Genomic DNA, 22,437 nt, shown 5'->3' on the forward strand with positions numbered 1-22,437 from the left:
GTTTCCATCATCAAAGTCTGTTTGGGTGTGCAATGCTGCTCTACACTTAACTGCTCTTGAAGGAGATGTGAGAGATAAACATGCTTTTATTTTGCTTTGCTGTTTTTTTTTTTTTTTAACAATGTAAAGGGTAGAACCCAAGGCCTTGCACATAGTAGGCAAGTACTCCATCACTGAGCTACATGGCCAGATGAGCACATTAATGGTGCCGCAAAGAAGCCGTTCTATCAGTCACATACAGGACGTAGAGCCGTCTACATAGCAGCTGAAACAGTCAATGGCATTGTTAGAACAAAGGAAAGGTTGGCAGTAACTGGTATAGATCTTTAAAATGTCAAGAACCAAATATTACAGGTGGGCCATTTTTGCACCTTGACTTTAACAAACCTCAAACAGTACTTGAGAACTCCAGGAAATATTGACTATGATCGGACCTTATATAACGCCCACTGATTAATTTTGGTAGATGTGATAAAGCCTCTGTGTCTATGTGGGACAAACATTAACTTTGTTTAGAGGTGCATATTACATTTGATTAGAGACAACAATTTTAAGTGCTGGAAAATAAATTTTGTTTGGATGAAAACAACAACGAAAAAGAAAACAACAACAAAAACAGGTGGTCTCAAGCCAGGAGGTAGTGGCACAAGCCTGTCATCTCAGCATTTGGGAGACAGGCAGAGGCAGATCTCTGAGTTCGAAGCCAGCTCCAGGACAGCCAAGGTTACACAGAGAAACCCTGTCTACAAACAAACCAACAAACAAACCAACAACAGTAATCTCAATGATAAACAGAAATTGGCAATTTGAGTATTTCTTAAGAACATATAGTTCTCAACAAGAGCTATTAAGAGAGACCCTGTCTCAAAAACCAAACCAAACAAACAGCAACAAAAATACTCAGTTCTCCAGCATTTTCCCCAGTTTTGGGAATGCTTCCAAGGAAAGAGCAAATTAAAACCAAAACACTTTTAACAACGTTGGAGCCGTTTGGGATCTGAGTCTATCCATGGGATCTACTTTATCTAACTGAGTTCGCATGTGTGAGCCAGACTACTGCCACGGTCTGCCTTGAGCTGGACTCACTGGCATCCATGGGCTCAACATTGATGAGAATAACACACAAAGCCTTCCTTGGGGACAGTGGCTGGGAATTTTTACTATAACCTCTGTAGTTGGAAAGTCATTTCTTCCTTCCTTTCTTTCTTTCTTTTTTCTTTTTTTCAGAAAAATCATCTTGCTGATTAGTAGGCAAATTACAACATAAGTCAATTTGTAACAAATTTTATTTTCCAACATAAGAATATAAAAGAGTATGATTAAGTTCCAAAGCTTGTTTTATTATGATTTTTTAAGTATTTAGGGATAAGGAGATGACTCTGTGGGTCAAGACACTGGCCACATGAACCTACCAACCTGAGTTCAATCAATGGAACCTACCCCTGTAAAGGCGGAAGGAGAGAACTCACTTCACCTTTAACCTTAACCCTTGAACAGCTTGGTATTCACAAACACACACATCATCATCATCATCATCATCATCATCATCATCATCATAATAACTGTGCCTAGGCACAAGATTTATGCCCTGAAGTCAGCAGTGGTTCACAGTGAGGCTTTTCATACTGTTATATTCACCCCATCATCATTCATGGTATGAAATAATATTCTGTTGGCATAAGGCTACTGTGTAATTAAAATGCTGATTTCCGTAACCCACCCCCCCATATCCGGTTGCAATCCTTGTTCTGAGAACCTCCTGTCTCAATGTTGTATAAACACTGCTCTCCAATTGTCCCCATGATAGGCCAATAAAGCAGTTTACAGCCAATAGCTGATCATGGGAGAGAATGGGGCCAGACTTCCTGCCAGCCATGGGGGGGGGGCGGGCGGGCAGGGCGGAGTGAGAAGAGGAAGTAAGGGATTCAGTAAAGGGCAGAGATACAGGGCAGATGAGGAGAGAACTTAGCAAGAAAGTAGCCACAAACTACAAGCATCTCTGGAATATATGCTGGAAGGAAGCCAGATTAGATTAGAGGGTTAAGAGTAGAGTAAAATTGCTCAGCTGTTGTGCTGTGCAGCTGTTAAAAATAATATAACAGAATCTTACTTATTTGGGCCAGGTTAAGAGAGAAACTGAGAAACAAACACAATATTATAAAGATAACTTTAACAATGTTCCCCTAAGAGGCTAATTTGAACATCTGAAATATCCATTGACTTCACTGACTTGGAAGGCTGTGGAACCTTTGGACTATACAGCCTACCTAAGAGAGAAATGGGTCTCTGGGAGTGGACCCTGAAGGTTATGTGTGTCTCTGGTTCCAGTCCAAGCCATATGCTCCCTAATCTGCCAAGATGTAAGGTGTAGCAGCTTCATGCCCCCACCACCATGTGCTGTTTCAATGTGATGACCTGTTGCCTCTGAAACCCTGAACCAAGAGAAGTCTCTTCTCCCTACATGAGTGATGTTTGACCTCTGAGAAACAGACAGGGGATTGGTGGCCTTCTCCAGCGTTTACTACTTTTATATGTTTGGGAGCCTGGGCTTGTGAATCTTGTAGATTTCTGAGTCTTAGAACGTCCTTCCTTTTTGGGGAGAAGGGAATGTTTAAAATCTAAGAAAATAGCTCCTATTTGGACACATTGAATTTTAAATGTGCATAAAACATTTTAACAGTGATGCCCAAACTGCAGATAAACGGTATGAGGGTGAAACACGGGGGTGAAGGTCAAGGCTTACGTTGCAACTTGGGAACTGTCAATAACCAGATGTTATTTAAAGCTACAAAAATTGACAAGATCCTCCCCCACACAAAATCTGAGGAGTTCTAAAATTAGAGGTCAACTGGAAGAGAAGGAAGTTGAGGAGAGCATCTTAGATCTACAGTGAACTCTGCATGGACAGAGAGCTGGTTTCCTTGCCAGGCACCACTCAAAGCACTTTGTGGTTTCAAATAAATAACGAGGGAGGAAAGTGTTTTCATTTTCTCCAGCCCGTTACATTTCCGCCCTGACATTTGACACCTGACCTCAACAGGGGTTTAGTGAACTGCTTTTCAACTTGTATTTACGATTATAAAGTTATATGCTTCTAGGAAAATCTTGCATCAGCGCCATACAAGAAGGCTAAACAGTGCAAGTGTGAGCCTAAGAACCTTCCATCTGTGCCTAACCACCAAGGTAGTCGTTAAATTTCTTCTTTATCTTCTAAGAATTTTACATACACTACATACATACATACACATGTTGCCTTTTTAACAAAATATATAAATTCTCACTCTACATAATCTAATTCTGCAACTCCATTTCCTTAACTATGTACCCCAGGGTGGTGGTGAACTTGATGATTCCCCCATGCCTCAGCCTTTCCCAGATAACAGGCATGTACCACCATGCCTAGTTCACTTCAGAGATAGTTTCCTGTCAGCACACTTAGATCTACTCTTCCTTTGCTCCTATTTATTTTTAGCTTTTTTTTTTTTTTTAACCACCTCAAAACATCTTTGTAGATGACTCCTTAGATACTGACGTAAAAATACTGTTGATATTTTCCTGGCCATGAAAGAACAAAACTGAAGCACATAAGCTCCCATGTCATGCATTTTCCCTAAAGGTCACACAGCAGTTCTAGCAGCAGTTTTCTTGTGTATTGGTCAAACGAGTAGGATTAACCAACTTTTGGAGTTTGCCAAGCAGGGCTAAGGCAGATGGCTCAGTAGGTAAGAGGGCTAGCAAATCCCCAACAATCAGGCCGGCCATGCCTGTGATCCCAGCACTCTGGGAGCAGAGGCAGGCAGATCTCTGTGAGATCGAGGGCAGCCTGCTCTACAATTTGAATCCAGGTCAGCCAAGACTACACAGAGAAACCCTGTCTCGGAAAACCACCACCACCACCACCCCACAACAAACAAACCCAAACAATCACTTAAAAGCCTTCACCTGTAACCCTCGCCCTCTGTAAAAGGATTGAGACAGGAGGCCCGTGGGGCTTGCTTGGTGCCAGTCCAGAGTTCTCCAAGCTCAGTAAGAGACCTTGACTCAAGGGAATACGGTGAAGAATGCTAGAACAGGATAACTGATGTGGTCCTCCGCCCTACTCCTGAGAACCTCCCCTGAGAACCTCCCCATCCCCCCCCACCACATAATTGCCAATCAAAGGCTGAAAGATCGATGTTCTGGTGTCTTATCTGCTTATGAGTAGACAACAACAGGCCTGATTGTTAAGCACGCTGGTTCTGAAGTTAGACTCCCCAGAGCCAAGATGTCTTGCTTTCTCTCTCCCTGGTCCTGGGAATTGAAATCAGGGCCTAGCGTGTGCTGGGCAAGCACTCTACCTTGGAGGTATATTCCCAGTCCCTGGGTCTTTCTCTTAAGATGTGTTCTCTGGCTGCTAGGGAACATTTTTGTCTCAAAGAAGAAAAGGGACAGCGAGCTCACGGGTCTCCAGGATTCTATAAGATACGAAAATCAGGAAGCCTTCCGATATGTCTATTACTTGTCTCAATTCTTCACAAACGTGTTTGCTCCAAAGTTTTATTTTTAGTGTCCTCTTCCCGCCGTACCAAGGTTTGCAAAACTGCCTGGTCGCGGGTAACTGAAGGTAAAGTTAGCTCTCCTTCCTAGAACGCTCCGGTCCGACGCCGATTTAGACCGCTGTACACCAAAGAGCTGCAGTTTTGAAAAAGAGGAGGAGCAACTTAGAACACCCTTTAACCGCCGGGATCCATGCCAGAGAGTGCCCTATTCTTCCCTGGACTTCATCTCCAGACTTTGGCCCCCGCTCCACTCAGAAGCGGCCACGCCCCGTCACGCCCACCGGAAATGACGCCAGGGCCGGCCACTTCTTCCGCAGTCCGCCAGCGGCACGGCCGAGGCCTGCTTCGGGGCGTGCGTCGGCTTTGCCGGCGGTTGAGGGATTCTGGGTAACGACCGTGGCCTGCGGGGTAGCTGGCTCCGCCCAGCAGGTTCCACTCACGCCAGGGCCGTTGGCAGTGGCGGTTGTCCTGCCCTCCCCAGCGGGACATGGAGCAGCCGTGGCCGCCACCGGGCCCCTGGAGCTTCCCGAGGACTGGCGGGGAGACCGAGGAGGAGAGCGACTTGGACGTTTCCCCGTCTTCTTCCCACTATCCTCTGTTCCCGGACGGCGGTGCCCAGGTGAGAGCGGCCTGCGTTCTGCAGGGGGGCGGGGGGAGGGGGAACCGAAGGGGGCGGGGTATGGGGAAATGTCCGCGGGCATCGCGGGGGGCCTGATGGCAAGCCACAGCTCTGGTGGCATCTTGAGCGAGAGGGGAAGTGGCCACGCGCGCATTACTGACCTCCTCGTCCACCCACACTCTTGTCCCTTCACCTCGACTGATTGCCCCCTCACCTTTGCAAGCGGGTTCCTCCTCTGGCTCTGTTTATCAGCGCGGAGATTTGGGGGCAGCGCAGGCTGGATAGCATTGACCCTTTGTCCTCTTGTGCGTGCTTTCCTCCGAGCCTTCATTACAAGCTCCAGCTAGTTTGTGCACAGTTGATAGGAACAGCGAGTGATTGTTCTTCTATAATAGTACACCGAGTCCTGACATAAACATCTCACGTGCCTTCTCCCAGGCTGACATCTCAGCAAATTCTGTTAGCTTTTCGCTTTGGACGCTGGCACACACCTCCGTTTCGCGCAATCATACTGTGGTCATAGTTTCATTCTGGGCCAGTCTTCAGTGAAAACATACAGCCACAAAATTGGTTTTTCTTTCAGACTTCTACCCCTTTTCCAACCCTGCTTTCCTGCCTCAGAAACTGCCAAGTGTGATAATACAATTTCTGGTTTTTCTGGGGAGTGCTTTTATGCACATCGCCTTGTCCTGACTTCTCATCTGCATGTGTTTTGAACTAGATTTCAAGAGCACAGGCGGACACACTAATCTTTTCAATGTCTGATTTCTAGGCGTTTTTGCAAACTGTGATACAACATTGTAACAGAATTAATAGCAGGTTTTTAAACATAAAGGTGACCAGTTTAAATTCTCTGCTGGCAAGTGTCGGATCATGGTGTTGTGTCAGCCAGCTGAGTTAATTGGGCCCACACACAGTATGCGGTTTCATAACCACAGACAGTCTAGTCAGAGAGAAAGTGAGGGAAAATGAGAGCTGATTGGTCAGTGGTCACCTACTAATTATGGCTCACTAGTGTCATCTGTATATACATAGAACCACGGAAGGAGAAAAATGAACAATTGTCGGCGTCCATTAAAACAGGTGTGGAGAGGGAAAAATTGTCTCAAGAATTTCAGTGCACTATGGTTGAATCAAAGAAGTGACCTAAGACAGTCAATATTTTAAAACTAGATTTATTTTACCTGTGCATCAGTTTAGGTGATGGGGCTTTAAAAACAAAGAGGCTTTTATTTCCTTCATTAGGAGATTCCCTCGAGGTCATCCAGTTAGATAGTGGCAGACTCCCCACTGGAACTCAACATTCCTAGCCCAGTGTTTTTACCAACCTACTCCTGCACTGCCTATTTGAGAAATACTATAAAATTTTATTTGGATGAGAAGGCCTTTAAATGGTGATAAAATTTGCAAAGTCATTACTTCTAAGGACATATAATTATTACAAGCCTACTTGTATGTCTTGTTAGCTATAAGACTTAAATTTGAAGGTTAGAATATTTTAAAAGAATAAAATGTTTAATCAATCCACAGACTTCTAAAATCCATCTTAAATTACTGGCTTAAATTTTACCAAATATGAGAGATGGAACTAACTCACCATAACAGGTAGTATGTGAAAAGGCAAACCAGAATTTGGAGGTCCTATTTGAGAATGTAAATTTTTTTTATTTCTGTTTAAATTTTTTCATACAATATATTTGGATTATGTTTTTCCCCCAACTTCTCCCAGGTACCCCACACCTCTCAACCCACCCAACCTTATGTTCTCTTTCTTAAAAAAACAAAAACAAAAAACTACCCAAATGAAAATCAAAATAAAGAAAGGGCCATTAAGACTAAGTAAATAAATAAAATTGAAATAGTTTTAAAATGCTAAGATGAAATAAGTCCCCCCTCCCCCCAAAACCCAAAACCCATGGAGTTCATTGGCCAACTACTGCTCAGCATAAGGCCTGCCCTAGAGTATGGTTGATGGTACCCAGAGGCATTCCATTGAAGAAAAGTGATTTTTCCCATTCTAGCAGGTATCAGTTGCAAATCACTTCTTGGCTAGGAGCGGGGCCCATGTCCAATTTGCCCTCAGTGCTAGAGCCCTGTCTGGCTTGCTGTTGAAGAACTTGTGGTGAAAAGTTGCACCAGTAGGCTGTAATAGTAACAGTTCCTTTGCAGTTTTTGTTCATTAAGATTATGTCCTTGTAAACTTTTCTAAGAGCACAGATAGCGGAAGACCTGACCTGGCTCAGGGTGTAGCTCCGTAGGGCGTGCTTGCCTACATGAGTTAACGTCTTTGTGCTGCTTTTTTTTTTTTTTTTTTAATTTAAATGGCCCAGTATTATACTTAGTCATTTCAGTGCATGTTGGTATGCATGTTAGTATGACCAAATGGTATATAGTAGTCTATGGAGAATAATTTAAACATAAATAACTCTTGTAGTTGGTTTGGTTTGAGAAATATTTGCTTCTATATAATTAGAAAGTGCAGGGTACCCCCATTTATTCATGATTCCTTTTATTGGTATAAGTTTGTCTTTTACAAATTTTTACAGCTTCATTTTCCTCCTTTTTCTGGCTCAATTTTAAAGTGTAGTTGTCTTATAACTTTTTTTTTTAACTGTTTCATTATTTTATGTGTAGGAGTGTTTTGCTTGCATACGCGCACGCGTGTGTGTGTGTGTGTGTGTGTGTGTGTGTGTGTGTACATCCTGATGCCTGCCTGTCAAGGTCAGAAGAGGGTGTTGGATGCCCTAGAGTTAGAGATGATTGTGAGTCACCATGTGTTGCTGGAACAAGAACCCAGGTCCTCTGCAAAAGCAGCAAGTGCTCTTAACCGCTGAGCCAACTCTCCAGCTCATAATTTTTCTAGTGTATCAAGAAGTAAAAATAAATGTTTTAGTTGGTTAGTTAGAGACATGGTGATAATCTGGGCTTTAAATACACATAATGGCTAAGGAAACAGGAGAGCAAGTGTCCAGATACAGCCCAGGAGAAATCTTGAATGTGCCTGACAACTCAGGGAGGAGGGCCATGTTTACTACCTGCCTCAGAACAATTTGTTCAAGAAGTAAAGATTAGTTTATTCATCTAACAGTTACTAAATTCTAACTCCTTCCTTACAAAGCATGTGTGTGCACACGCTAACATACACAACACGCGCGCACGCACTTTTATTGAAGGATCACTCTAGTAGAGAATAGCTAACATAGGCCAAAACCTGGCGTTATATGTGTGCAGTTGAGACCTAAAACCACAAAGGCTTCAACACTGACACAGGGAACAGATTGTGAGCAGTGAGTCTCAGTGAGTAGAATGAAATTTTACATTTAACCACGAAAAAAAAGCGCCGTCAAATGTTGATTTTTGGGACAAGGAATATAAAGAATTAAGCATCCATTGCATTTATATAAGTAATTATGCAAATATTAAAAGTAATCACTCAGTAGAGCAGACTCACCAGGATAAAGCAATTGGCACGTCTCAATTGAATCTTCACTGTTCCCATTAGGATTAGGTTATGGTATACCTGTGTGATATAACCATTTATAATAGAATTCTCTATTAAGAACTCACATCACTCACATCACCACAGATTGTGATAACACAGAAGAAACTGGAAGCCAGCACATGATTGCTCTGAAGTAAAGGGTGCTCACTGCAGGAAGAACTTGCAGGTTAAAGCTGTAAAGGTCTGTTTCTGAGGAGAAGGAGCCATGACGGAGGGACTGGACTTTACTTCCTTGCTTTCCTACTTCTGGTGCAGGATTCTGGAGCCTGCACATCTGATGCGTGTTGTGGGCCAGCTGTGTGCAAGTCACCGACAGTTGCCAGCCTTTGTGTTGTCAGTTGTCAGGGGAGGGGCGTAGATGAACAAAGAAGCTCAGAGTCTAATCGATGCATGTAAACTGCAATTGTAGACAAAGAAGATCTGCTGTGCACCCAAAGCCATACACAGCTCCTGTGAGTTGGAAAACAACGGACTGGATCAGTGCTGCCATCGCCCCCATTTCTTACTAATACTGATGTTATTTTTCATTTAGATGTATAGCCATGGGATTGAGCTGGCTTGCCAAAAGCAGAAAGAATTTGTGAAGAGCTCTGTGGCGTGTAAATGGAATCTTGCTGAAGCCCAGCAGAAACTTGGCAGCTTAGCACTGCATAACTCTGAGTCCTTGGATCAGGAACATGCCAAGGCACAGACTGCAGCGTCAGAACTGAGGCAGCGGGAAGAAGAATGGCGACAGAAAGAGGAGGCTCTGGTCCAAAGAGAGAGGATGTGTCTCTGGAACATGGATGCCATTAGCAAGGATGTTTTTAATAAGGTATGATCTTTTGTTGGACCATAAAGAAAGAAGAAAAGGGGGCTGGGTATATGGCTCAGAGGTAGAGCATACAAGAGGCCCTGGGCTCCATTCCCAGCACCGCAGATAAAAACAAAGGAAAACCAGAAGCTTCTGTAAGTAACTGTTGCAAAGCATCAGTCCTCTTAAACAGCGAACATCTCCAAGGCTTTCTTCCTTCAGCACATAGGGGAGCTGGGAAGGGTATGTCAAGTAATGTCCTAAAAAGTGATAAGATAGCATGGGCCTGTGTGCTGCAACTGAGGGTTGAGTACTTCCTGGTGTTGCTATGCTGTCAGCTTCCTGTTGGTTTTGTAGCACACTTAGTTACAGAATTTGTAAATAAAGTCATTCCTCAGTTTACCAGCATGGGTTTAGTAAACTCAGGTGATAATCTTTGTTTTTAATTTAAATTTTACTATGCTGGGTTATGTAATGGCATTTTCATGTGAGTATGCAGGGTGCTTTGAGATGTCCAGGTCCTCTGCTCTGCTCACCGTTCTCCCTTCTCACCCATTCCCCTTCCTGTTAGTCTCCTTCGTGCCCGTGGATAGTTTACACATTTTCATCTTGTCTGTACTTTCATGCATCTATAGAAAATATAGGGCCCATACAGGGAATATGATTATATCCAGATGCAAATAATTTTCCTGAAAATCACATAACATCATTCTTTTTTTGTAGCTATAAATTACTGTGTTTTATATTCGTGTGTATTTAATCCCACAGTTTATTCATTCATCTGTTGGGCATCCATGTTAGACTTAGCTATTGGCCTAGCTAATAAAATAATGCTGCAGCAAATTTTGATGTGTAAGTATCTCTGATATGTTAACTGGCAGTCTTTCAGGTAAATATCCAAGAGTATCATAGCTGGGCCATAAGGTAGATCTAATTTTAATTTCTTGAGACACCTACATATTAACTTACATAGTAGCTGGGCTCTCTTGCATTCTTGTGTGGGAAGGAGTGTAAGCTTTGTCACAGGTGAAAGCAGTCTTGGTGGGCTTTGCCCTTGGACACACCATGGCTACTCCCTGAGATTAACCTTGAGATAGACTGGGTGGAGCCATCCTGGGCTTGGAATTCAGGAAGGGGACAGAGGGACTCCACCTGGATTATTGTGTTTCCAATCGACCCTCAATGGGAGGGAGAGACCACCCCTTGCACGTGAGAGACAGGCAGGAGGAGAGGAGAGAGGATCAGCAGGCTCAGCCCGGGCTTGAGCACACATGGATTGGGAAGAGGGTCAGCAAACAGGGCGGACCTGTGCGCAGGCCAGAGACACCTAGGGACCTGTCCCGTGGAACAGATACCGAAGATTCACTCTTGTTTCCCTTTAACCATTTTTTCCTCTTGTATAAGGTAGTTGGGTGTATAAAGTTTAATTGTTAAGAAACAGAGCCAACAAGTGGCGCCCAATGTGCGGCTCGAACCCACAACCCTGAGATTAAGAATCTCATGCTCTACCGACTGAGCTAGCCAGGCATAGCTTACAGTCCTTCCCACATTCTTGCTAGTGTATAAGTGTTCCCCTTTGTCTGCAACCTTGTCAGCATTTGTTGTTACTTGTTTTTGTGATGACTGCTATTCTGATTGTGGTGAGGTGGAATCTCAGTGTAGTTTTAATGTGCATTTCTTGAAGGCTGGTGATGTCAAACATTTTTTCATATAGATATTGGCCTTTTGTATTTTATCTTTTGAGATTTGTCTGCTAATTTCGGTAGCCCATTTATTGATTGGGTTGCTTGATTTATTATGGTTTAGTTATTTTGGTTGTGTACTATAGTAAAAGATATTTGGGTCAGTGGAATGGTTCAGCAGCTAAACATGCATGCCACCAAGGCTAATGACCTGAGTTTGATCCTTAGGACGCACACGGTGAAAGGAAAGACACTTGCAAATTGTCTTCTGGCCACCAACACGTTCTGTGGTATGTTCACACATGCACACTCACACTCACACAGCATACACATCTGTGCTCATGCAAAATAAACAAGTAAATGTAGTAGAACATTTTAGTCTTAAAATAGGTAGCAGACCTCTAGGGTACAGCTAACACAGATTTTTATCTCATTTTGTAGGCTATCTTTTTGTTTGGTTTTGCTATGTAGTAACTTTTTATAAAGCTTCTTTGGTTAATTGCTGGTGTTATTTCTTGCGACTGGAGACCTGTTTGGAGTCTTTGCCTATGCTGTTATCTTGAAGTGTTTTCTGTATTTTTTCCTTTAGTAATATATCAGTTTCAGGTCTTGCATTAAGAATGTTGATGCATTTGGATGAGAGATGGGGATCTAGATTCTTCTACGTATGGATTTATACCCAGTTTGCCCACTACCACTTGAAGAAGCTACCTTTTCTCTGATACATAATTTGTTTGACATAATTTGTTGGTGTGGCTCTATTGTACACAATTGAAGTCAAGTACAGCGATATCTCTAGCATTACCTATTAGATCAGCATTGTTTGGGCCATCTGTGGTTTTTGTGCTTCCGGTTGAATTCTTTTTTTCTCTGGTTTCTGTGTTTCTGGTGTTTTGATGAATATTGCATTGAATCAGTAATGCTTTTGGTATGATAATCATTTTCACAATATTAGATTTTGTAGTCCATCAATATAGGTCTTTCCATTTTCTATTTTTGATTTCTTTCCTCAGTGGTTTAGGGTTTTTATCATAAATGTTTTTCACTTCCTTGGTGGTGTTAGGTTTATTCCAGAGTCTTTTTGTCTATTTAAGGCAGTTGTATGATTTTTTTTCCTCTTATTTATTTATCAGCATGTTATTAGTTTATAAACTACTGATATTTATATTTTGGCTTGTAGCTTATCACTTTGCTGAAAGTGTATATCAGATAAAGATTTTCCTGGTGTATTCTAGGGTTTCTGACTGGTAGAATTATATTATTTACAAGTAAGAACACACTTTTTTCCTGCTCTTGTCTTTTCTTCTCTTGTCTTATTGCTGTAAGTCATTGAGCACCATATTGGATAAAGTGAAAGAATTAGACATCCTTGTTTTAGGTGCCAATCTTGACTTTCTTATATAAGTATTAGTATTAAACATTAAAACAGACCTTTAAAATGAATAGTCTAGATAGTAAAGTTTCTTAAATAGTACAGTACTGCCAAATTAATAGTTTTTGTTGTTGTTTACTTTTTAAAAGAGAGAATCTGTTTTGTTTTGTATTGTCTTCCTTTGATTTTTAGATGGGATCTCATTGTGTAGCCCTGGCTAGACTGGAACCTGTGATATAGCCCAGCCTCTGCTTCTCCCCAAAAAAGACATGTGGTGCCATGCTCAGGCTTGAGATTGGGTCTTGCCATGTACCTCTGCCTCACTTCAAACTCATAAACAGGAGGGCATTGTGCCACATGCATTCAGACCCCAGCCATGGGCAGGCCAGTCTGAGTTGAGGCCAGCCGCTGAGTTTATATATTTTTCTATTTGGAAATTAGAGTTTCTCAAGATTGATTACAGAGTGCATGCAAGGGGAGGAAAGGTGAAAATCACTTATGAATGAATATTTTTAATACAATAAAGCTTGAGTAAGTGTTCAAGAATAGTAGATAGGCATGTGTAGATAGGCATAAATATGTTGATGCATTCTCTCGCTTGCTTACTCTCCATTTTGTCAAAATGGCTAAGGAAAACAGTTCTCAGAAGCTACATGTTTTATTTTCATGACAAAGATAGGTTTTGTATATTATTTTAGTCTTTTCTGAGTCTGAAACAGAGATGATCTTACTGCACTTTGAAGAGAATACAGAACAGTGAGACCTTTAGATGCCATCATTTTCACTTGGGAGGAAATTTGAACATTTTTAAAGTTTAATTTTAAAAAACTATGTGTATATATGTATGTTTGTGTAAATGTAAGCCACATGGGCATTAACTCTGGAAGAGCAGCAAGTGTTCTTAATCCCCCTCGCCATCTCTCCTACCCTTACAGCTTAAATTTTAATAAGAAAACTTTCTATGTATGGGAAGTAAATAGGAGCTCCCTGTTCCACGTCAGCTGTTCACGTCTTCCTTTGATAGGCATGTAACCTTACATGTGAGTTTTTACCAATAGGTATACTTGTATAATCCATGCTCTGTCAGGATAGGGGATTTGAAACTTAGAACATGACATTTTAATCTGTACCTTTATTCTGTAATCACTTAGGTTGGTGAAATTCAGTAATTTTCTTTTGGATTTGTAAGGTCATTTACTCAAAATTGTACATTGGTTTTTTATGAGAACTTATGAATTAAAATAGTTTAAATCTGAGATGTCCAGCTCAATAACTACTAGCATGTGAGCCTTTTTCTTCCTTTATTAGCATATATTCATTCTCTATATCCTTGAGTCTCACAATATATACACGTATATAATAGACTTCAGCCATGTCCATTCCTGTGCCCTCTCCTTTCTCTCTTTAACCCTTCCTGTCTTATGGTCTCTTTTTTTCTCTTAGACAGTTTAGCTTTTATTTCTATGCCATGTATACATACATGATTTTATGTATCTGTATAAACTGCAAGGTCCACAAATGAGAGAAACTGAGATACTTAGCTTCTCGAGACTGTCTTAATTTGCTTAATGTGATTATCCACTGTTTGAGAAATGGAGATCAGGGCTAGCAAATGTCTCATTAGTGGAGAGCGCTGGCTGTTCTTCAGAGGACCCACGTTCAGTTCCTAGCACCCATATGTCAGCTCACAGCCATCCTGTAACTCAGTTCCAGGGGATCTGGTGCTCTCTGATCCTTCTGGTCATCAGGCATGCATATGGTATACATACATGTAGGCAAAATACACACGTAAAGTAAATATGAAATGCTTTATAATCTTGCATGTTATCCTTGCTTAGGGGCCATGCTAATGAACTCTGTCATTCTAATTTTAGTATATGTGCTACTGTAACAATGACACATGATCTACTGAGTGCTGAAAGTGTGGTTAAACCACATTGAGCTGTGCTGTAAGTGTAAAATATACATCAGATTCCATTACTCAATACCAAAACACCAGAAGTGAAGCGCTTTGTTAATTTTGTGTGCGTGTTTGTGTGTGTGTTTCTTCTATGTTTAAATGGTAATATATTGAATATATTAGGTTATGAACTTTATCTGTTTATCTTTGGTTTTTCATGGGGCTAGTAGAAAATGTTAAGGTATATTTGTGACTAGGACAGTATAGATCTAAGTAGCAAAACAAAATACAAGGTGCTTTTATTTTGAAATAAAAGATGGCAGGGAGCTAGCTTATGTTTTCGTTTTTGAAAATGAAACAGTGATAACACAAGTGTTTAAGTGTATCACAGAATGCTCTGGAAACTACTGCACAAGTTTTGCTAGTTAGATGAGAAACTTCTTTTCTGACTTAATTAACAAATGTAAATTCTTTCTTAGTAGAAGTTTGTACTTCCTTTTAAGTATTAAAAACTATTTAGCCTCTCAAAGAGAATGTTTAGAAATGCAATCAAGGCTTATTTTTTAAAATCTCTTCTCAAAGAATTTATAGTAAATATCTTTGACTCTATGTGCTTGGATTGCTGAGTTTGTTTCTATCAAGAAACCCAAAGATTAGGCTAGAGTTTGGAAATGAATGATCCAGATGTAAATTACACATGTAAAGAATCTTTCTTTGATAGGGTAATCAGGTTAATGAAAAGGCTCATTTAATTGTTTCTCAGTGTGATTGCTAGATAAATGTATAATTTTAAACAAAACTAATGTAACTACCAAATGAGAATGTTCGATTTTTTTTTTTAATGACAAATTTAACAGATCAATGATGTATAGTGCTATGCTATATTCTTAGAGCATTACATCTGTAGTAAAAATTGCTAAGGTTCAGTCTCTGAACAGACTTAATTAGAATGCTGATTTTAATTACTAAACTTTTTCCAGAGTTTTATTAATCAAGATAAAAGAAAAACAGAAGATGAAGATAAATCACAGTCATTTATGCAGAGATACGAGCAAAAAATCAGACATTTTGGTAAGTACATTAAATAAGTTTCCTCCTTGATTGTGTTAGATATCATTGGTATGTGTATAAAAATGAACCTATAAAATGAGGTCTAAAAAAATCTACATGTGGCCAACTCCACTGTTGTTCTGGCTTCTGGCACAGTTGTCAGGCCTGCCTCAGACCTTCTATGTGCCTTAAACCAGGGTGTGAAGAGAAGAACAGTTGTTAATGCCACTCTCCGTGACAGTATCACTTCTTTGCATTTCTTGACTAGTCAGGGTTTTTTTCTTTTGGTTGATATTTTTCTTAACATTAAAAGGTTAGCATTTACTTAAGAATTTTATATATTTATTTCATAGGCAGTGGGGAGAGATCAGGTGCACATATGTGGAGGTCAGAGTACAACTTATTGGAGTTAGTTCTTTCCTTCTTCACCATGTGGGTCCTAGAGGTTGCACTTCCATCATAGGTTTGGTGGCAAGTGCCCTTACTCACTTGAGTCATCTCTCCAGCTCCAACATTCATTTTTCTTTTCTTTTCCTTTCTTTTTACATTTGCGTATGATGCTGTTTAATTCACAGTTCCTTGACATGTTGTTCAGATAATAAAACAGAAATGTATAGACAAAGATCTAACATACAGTTTTTGCCCTTTTTAAAGTTTTTTAAAATTTTTAGTTATGTGTATGTTTCTGTGTCTGTTTAGGTATATGCTACATGTGTAGGGGGCCCATGGAAACCACAAGAGAGGGTCAGATCCCCAGGAGTGGGAGTTGCGGGTGATTATGAGTTACCCAGTGTGGGTGCTGGGATCTGAGCTCAGGTTCTAGAAAAGCAAGAAGCACTACTAATGGTTAAACTGTCTCTCCAGCCTCAGAACTTGCTGTTTCTATTAGGGGAGGAAGAGTGGGGTGAAGATGATGAGGTTGAAGGATTCCTAGAGGATGTAACATCTGAGTTTGTTGAGGAAGGGCAGATAAGGGTTTCTATAAAGATTAGGCAACAGCATTGGAAATGCAGAGTCAGAAAGTACATGCATGGTGTGTTCTGAGACAAGCAGTGCCACACAGCTGGGTTGAAAATGCTGCTTGCAAGGGTGAGAAGTTGAGGTTCAAACTTTTTTTTTTATTCAGGTATTGTGTGAATTAATAGACATGGCTCTTGTTTATGTTTTGTTAATCAATGGCACGTTGAAACCTTTCTCTATTTGTGCTCCCTCAAAGTATTATTTTTGCTTCAAAAGGAAAACCTGTACATTTAACTCAAGAACAGTACCTGATAGCTGGGCGTGGTGGCGCATGCCTTTCTTTTCCGTTTTTTAATTTTTATTTTTAAAATAATTTATTCAGATTACATCCCGATTGTTATCCCCTCACATGTATCTTCTCGTTCCCCCTCCCTCCCTCTTTGACCCTGTTCCCCTCTCCTAGACCTGTGACAGAAGGGGACCTCCTCCCCACCATATGATCACAGCCTCTCAGGTCTCATCCGTATAGCCTGCTTCCCCTTCCTCTGAGGGCCACCAGGCCTCCCCACCAAGGGAAGTAGTCAAACGGGGGGCACCAGATCTTTGAGAAAATCAACAAGATAGACAAACCGTTAGCCAAACTAATTAAAAGGCAGAGAGACACTGTCTAAATCAACAAAATCAGAAATAGAAAGGGAGAGATAACAACAGACACTGAAGAAATACAAAGAATCTTTAGGTCTTACTTCGAAAACCTATATGCCACAAAATTTGAAAATCTAAAGGAAATGGACAGTTTTCTTGATGGATTCCACTTGCCAAATTTGAATCAAGATCAGATAAACAAATTAGTCCTATTTCTCCTACAGAAATAGAAGCAGTCATCAAAAGTCTCCCAACCAAAAAAAGCCCAGAGCAAGATGGTTTCAGCACAGAATTCTACCAGACCTTCAAAGAAGATCTAATACTGCTACTCTTCAAGCTACTCCACAAAATAGAAATGGATGGAACACTACCAAACTCATTCTATGAGGCCACAGTTACCATGATACCTAAAACCTCACAAAGCTCCAGCAAAGAAAGAAAAATTCAGACCAATTTCTCATATGAACATTGATGGAAAAATATTCAATAACTCGTAAACTGAATCCAAGAGCACATCAAAGATACCATTCACCATGACCAAGTAGGCTTAATCCCAGGCATGCAGGAATGGTTCACTATGTGGAAATCTACCAATGTAATCTACTATATAAACAAACTGAAAGAAAAGAAACCACATGATCATCTCCTTGGATGCCGAAAAAGCATTTGGCACATGCCTTTAATCCTAGCACTCAGGAGGCAGAGGCAGGCGGATCACGGTGAGTTCGAGGCCAGCCTGGTCTACAAAGCGAGTCCAGGACAGCCAAGGCTACATAGAGAAACCTTGTCTCGAAAAACCGAAAAAGAAAAAAAAAAAGAATAGTACCTGAGGAAATGATGGGAGCATGATGACAACGCATGCTTGTCTTCCCAGCACTGGGAAGGCTAACCCTGTCACAGACAGCCAAACCAAAACAGCAAGACTAGCAAAAGCTAGTACTTGAAGAGCTAAACACAGAAGTTCACCTGTCTACATACATCAGTGTGTCATCACATATTATAGAAACAAAAGGAGTAACAGCCCTCTCGGGTAGATTATAAAATCCTTAACACAGCAGAATCTTACATCACAAGGATAGAAGACAGTGGTTTGCAAGCAAGTCCTGTGTTGTCTGTCAGTTGCCATTCCTTGTTGCCAAAGTCCATGTGTCCTGCTGCGGGAAAGTGATGGGCCATCATCTACTGGTATCTTTCTGGACACAGCATTTGATAGAATAGTGTCACTAGTGGTGTTTTTTTTCACAACTGGCATTCTGTAGGCCTGTTGTTTTGGAGCCATGTCACCTAGTAAGTGAAAAACAGTACCTTCATTTGTTGTAGAGTCAGTGGTTTGGTGAAATGCAGATTTGTGTGGGAAAACATCCCAATTTCACAAGATGTTGTAAGCCACCTGACACTGAGAGGGAGTCTTCAGTAGATCCTTTCCTCCTCACTGTAAAACCAGCTGTTTTTCTGAGTAGACCATGGTAAGACCATGAATTTCATTAATTCATATTCATCTTAGTATAAAATGAGTCAAAAGTAATGTGGTGCAGTAACCAATTCATCTGGTAGAGCCAAGAATGTTGTATTACTGGTAGAAGCATGGGAGCAACAGAGTACTTCCAGCTCCAGACTGGGCTTGTTCATAAGAGGGATTATTGATCCCTACAAGAAAACTGGACCAATATACTCAAGCTACTACTTGGTGGCAGGGATAATAAATTCTATGGAATACGGTGCCTTATTGAGGTTTTAACATGAGTTTTTTGCTTGTAGAAAATTCAGTATCCATTGATTCTACTGGACGAGGCTACCAAAACATCCTGATGTAAAGAATTCATGCTCTTGAATCAGTGTGTAATCTCAAGCCTATGCCTGCCATGACCCCTTAGTTAATGAAACTATTGTATGTTTAATAAGATGGCCAGGAGAAAAGGCTGACTTGGCATCCACAAATGATCAGTGAGCAGTTGTTTTACCATTGCATGTTGTGAGCTTCCAGCACCTCATCTTGTAATACTAACCAGACCCTTGCTGTCTTCAAATCCAACCAGACTTTAGCCACTCCCAGATTCCCATTGTGCCTGTTTCTTAGTGGAAATGCACATTGGCTTTTCACTTTGGAGGAGATAACCTACGTGCTGCAGCACATTGGATCCACAGAAATGTCCTAAGGTAGTAGGATCCCAAACTTTTCATGTTTTACTTTCCACTTTCTGGCATGTGTGTTTCTTATAAATAGACATCTGGGGCACCTGCTACTTCTGCTTACCAAGTTCCATCAACGTAGAGTGGACTATTTTGCAGTTACATGGGATGATGAGATTTCAAAATCCACATTTACAAAGTGATAGCAAAGTTGATAGAGACCTGAGACAAGAGTCTGAGGGTTTGATGTTATCAGCCTTTGGAGAAAGTAAATATGCTAGTGTCTGCTTATTACTAAAGGGAAAAAGCATTTGCCAGGCTGATAGATATGTTGATGAACTGCTTAAAATAAATCTGGAATGACAGCTATAATTAAAGCTTCCAAGTGAAGACTTTCCAAACTTGGATTCCATTCTAGACTCTTGGGGGAAAGGGGGCGGGGCTGGTGACTGGAGCTGTCTGTGTAGGCTTCAGGGACTCACACCAGTGTCTCTATTTTACTTACATTCTTCATAGTTCTTCCTAACACTCTCTCGCTCCCTTGTGCTATTTGACAACTCTCTTTCTTTTGTTGTTTTTACCCATACTTGGATGAAATTTACCAATTAATGGTAAATGGTACCACTGTTGTAGTGTTATGGTTTACTGAGATCTGATTTTCTTTTACACTTACGTTTATTAGTTGACTCCGTGCTTTAGAAATACAAAACGCTGGCTTAGTCACAGAGTTCATTTACTCTCTAAACAGTTCCCACAGTTGTTTGCATCTTTAACACCACTGTCCTCGTGGTCCTCAGGCTGCTGTTTGAGCTGTACAGTGGTGTGTCAGAGCTCATCGTTTTCTCTTGTAGCCATGCTTAGCTTTGATTCAGCATTAAAAAAAATCTATGTAGGATGTTCCCTGGAAATGTTATTAAGAACTGTAAACATTTGCACAGAAGCTGTTTATTTTTTTCATTTATAATATCTTCATTGTATTCACTTGGTTCTACTTTTTAAAAAATATCCTGTTTTTGAAAAACATGCTATGAGGTACTTGAATAAAATATAAAGTTAACTAAAAATGTAGGAAGTAAATTGTCTCTGTGATAGAATTGCATTATTTTTCAAGTTTGAGAACTTTTCCAAATTCTCCACAACAAATATAATTCATTTCTATTACCTGAAAAAATATTTTTAAGCCTTTATTTATTTTATGTATATGAGTACTCTGTATGTATGTATGCCTGCATCCCGAAGAGGGCATTAGAGGGTATAGATGGTTGTGAGCCACCATGTGGTTGCTGGGAATTGAACTCAGGACCTCTGGAAGAGCAAACAGTGCTCTTAACTGCTGAGCCATCTCTCCAGCCCCACTGAAAAAATACTTTAAGGTCTTATTTTAACAATTTTGGGATGGCTTAATATTTTAAAATGTATTAAATATATATAATAGTGTAATCACTGAACATCAAAGAAATGGAAATGTCAGAAGAGTTTATAGAGTATTTGATGGGGCAACCTGAAGCCTTAGAAGCATTGTAGGATGGCTGAAAGAGGGTGGATTTTGTTTTTAAGTAACCTGACTATGCATGGACATGGAGGTTAAAAAATGGTTGTCTGGTGACAGATGATGAGAAACACTTGAAATCTAGGGCTCAGAATGTAAAAGCAGTCAAAGTCTTCCAAGGACCGTACAGCCTAGCTAGAGGAATTTAGCAGGTGGAGTTAGCGTAGATGGTGTAAAATGTTAAACATGTTCTGTAAATATAGTGCAGGGTGTCTGTCCTGGGGGCAGTTTAAAAGTCAGATAGACTATTGAGCACTGAAGACATTCAGATGCTCACCAGGAAGACACATGGTTTGAAACATGTAGCTAAATTATTTTTCTTTGTCAAAGTAAGCTATATTAAGCATTCAGAGAAACTGATTGGTAGTTTGAGTGGCTGACTTATTCTTAACCAAAAGATTGTCTTCATAAGTATTTGCTGTCTGAGTGAATTATTTACTATTGTGTTAACACCTGCTATTGAGCATTTGCTATGTGGGTTACTGTTCTAAGTGCTTTATCTGAGTTAAAGTCTTTCTTTCATAAAAACCCTTCGTGTTGGGTACTGGTTTAGCCCTGCCTTACGGAGGAAGACACAGGTCTGTGAAGGGACTTGCCCGGTGAAGCTGAGGCGCACACTGAGGCTGCTCAGCTCTGGTCCGTTTCTCTGGTCGTCACCCTCATTGTATTACTGTGTTTACAGATTTCCGAATAACAGTAACCTCAGATATGTTCTCATCCTGTAATCCAGGATGCTCCTTAAATATTTTCTTATAAAATTCCACACCTTTTCTCTTAAGACCTATATGGACTACTTGTAACTTCTCAATTTCATACTAATTCAAGATCTAGTTTACTTTGTTGTCCCGTCTAAAGTGTTAAGGTCTTAGGTATTAATTAAAAAGATAAAAACTTCAGCTTGTAATGACAGCTCTGTGGCTGTTAACAGGTGTTACGTATCTTTTTCATATTATCTTTAATTTAGAATCGAGATTGACAAGGCTTTGTTAACTCACTCATGGCGCTGCCGTGTTGAGGTAAACAGATGATTGACTGTAGGTAAAGTAGACGTGTAAGCAAGCTAGCAAAGGCACTGCGAGTGTAGCTCATTTGGTAGTGTTTGCATAGCATGCATGGAGCCCTAGACTTTATCTCTCAACTGCTTAAATCAGGCTGGTGAGGCAAGGTCCTATAGTTCCAGCACTGGAGAGAGAACATGGCAAGGTCAGAGGCAGCCTGGATTCCAAGGGACCCTCTGGAAAGAGTATGGGGAAAGGGGATGGGCCATAAGAGTCATTTTATGTCTTTGGGTATAAGAAATAAGGATTGTGCTCTTTTCAGCTCTCCTTTTCAGAGCTGGGGAAGTAGTTTCAAATAAATTTACATAATCATTGTGTCTCAAAATCTTAAAAATTGCCCACAACCTTTTTCTAAAGATAGTGTATTTTCAATTGGTCTCCCACATGTCGCTGTGTATTTCCAAGTGAAGTATTTGTCTTTGGTTTTGATCTTATGTTCTCATATGAAATTTAGTATATAGGAAGGAATTCATTTTGTGTTGAAAGCAAAGCTTTATTATCATACTGTCAAGACAGTCCTGTGAAACTTCCATGATGGCTTAATAACATCCCAACTGTCTGCTGCTGCGTGTAAATCTAAGTATGAAGCTTCTGATATTGTGACTGTCGTGCATTCATGGATAGCCCTGAACAGCACTC

General features: G+C 40.6%; 1 protein-coding gene, 1 non-coding gene and 1 pseudogene across 3 annotated transcripts in view; 1 reads left to right on the forward strand and 2 right to left on the reverse strand.

The window, feature by feature from the left end:
• The first annotated feature begins 4,861 nt into the window (after positions 1 to 4,861).
• Positions 4,862 to 22,437, forward strand: part of Cdc37l1 (cell division cycle 37 like 1, HSP90 cochaperone) — a 30,826-nt gene continuing 13,250 nt past the window's right edge. Inside the window, exons 1-3 of one of the 2 annotated variants that reach the window (XM_051146306.1) lie at positions 4,862 to 5,157; positions 9,192 to 9,473; positions 15,387 to 15,477. In XM_051146306.1, coding sequence (XP_051002263.1) covers positions 5,026 to 5,157; positions 9,192 to 9,473; positions 15,387 to 15,477 — 505 coding nt within the window. In that variant the 5' untranslated portion in view covers positions 4,862 to 5,025. The remainder of the gene's footprint in view (positions 5,158 to 9,191; positions 9,474 to 15,386; positions 15,478 to 22,437) is intronic. The other variant, XM_051146305.1, reaches the window with a different exon arrangement.
• Trnak-cuu (transfer RNA lysine (anticodon CUU)) lies at positions 10,907 to 10,979 on the reverse strand. The gene has a single exon. It is a non-coding gene; the product is annotated as a tRNA-Lys (tRNA).
• On the reverse strand, positions 14,300 to 14,400 carry LOC127190180 (uncharacterized; annotated as a pseudogene).

The sequence above is a fragment of the Acomys russatus genome, chromosome 5, assembly GCF_903995435.1.
Source record: "Acomys russatus chromosome 5, mAcoRus1.1, whole genome shotgun sequence".
Taxonomy (NCBI): domain Eukaryota; kingdom Metazoa; phylum Chordata; class Mammalia; order Rodentia; family Muridae; genus Acomys; species Acomys russatus.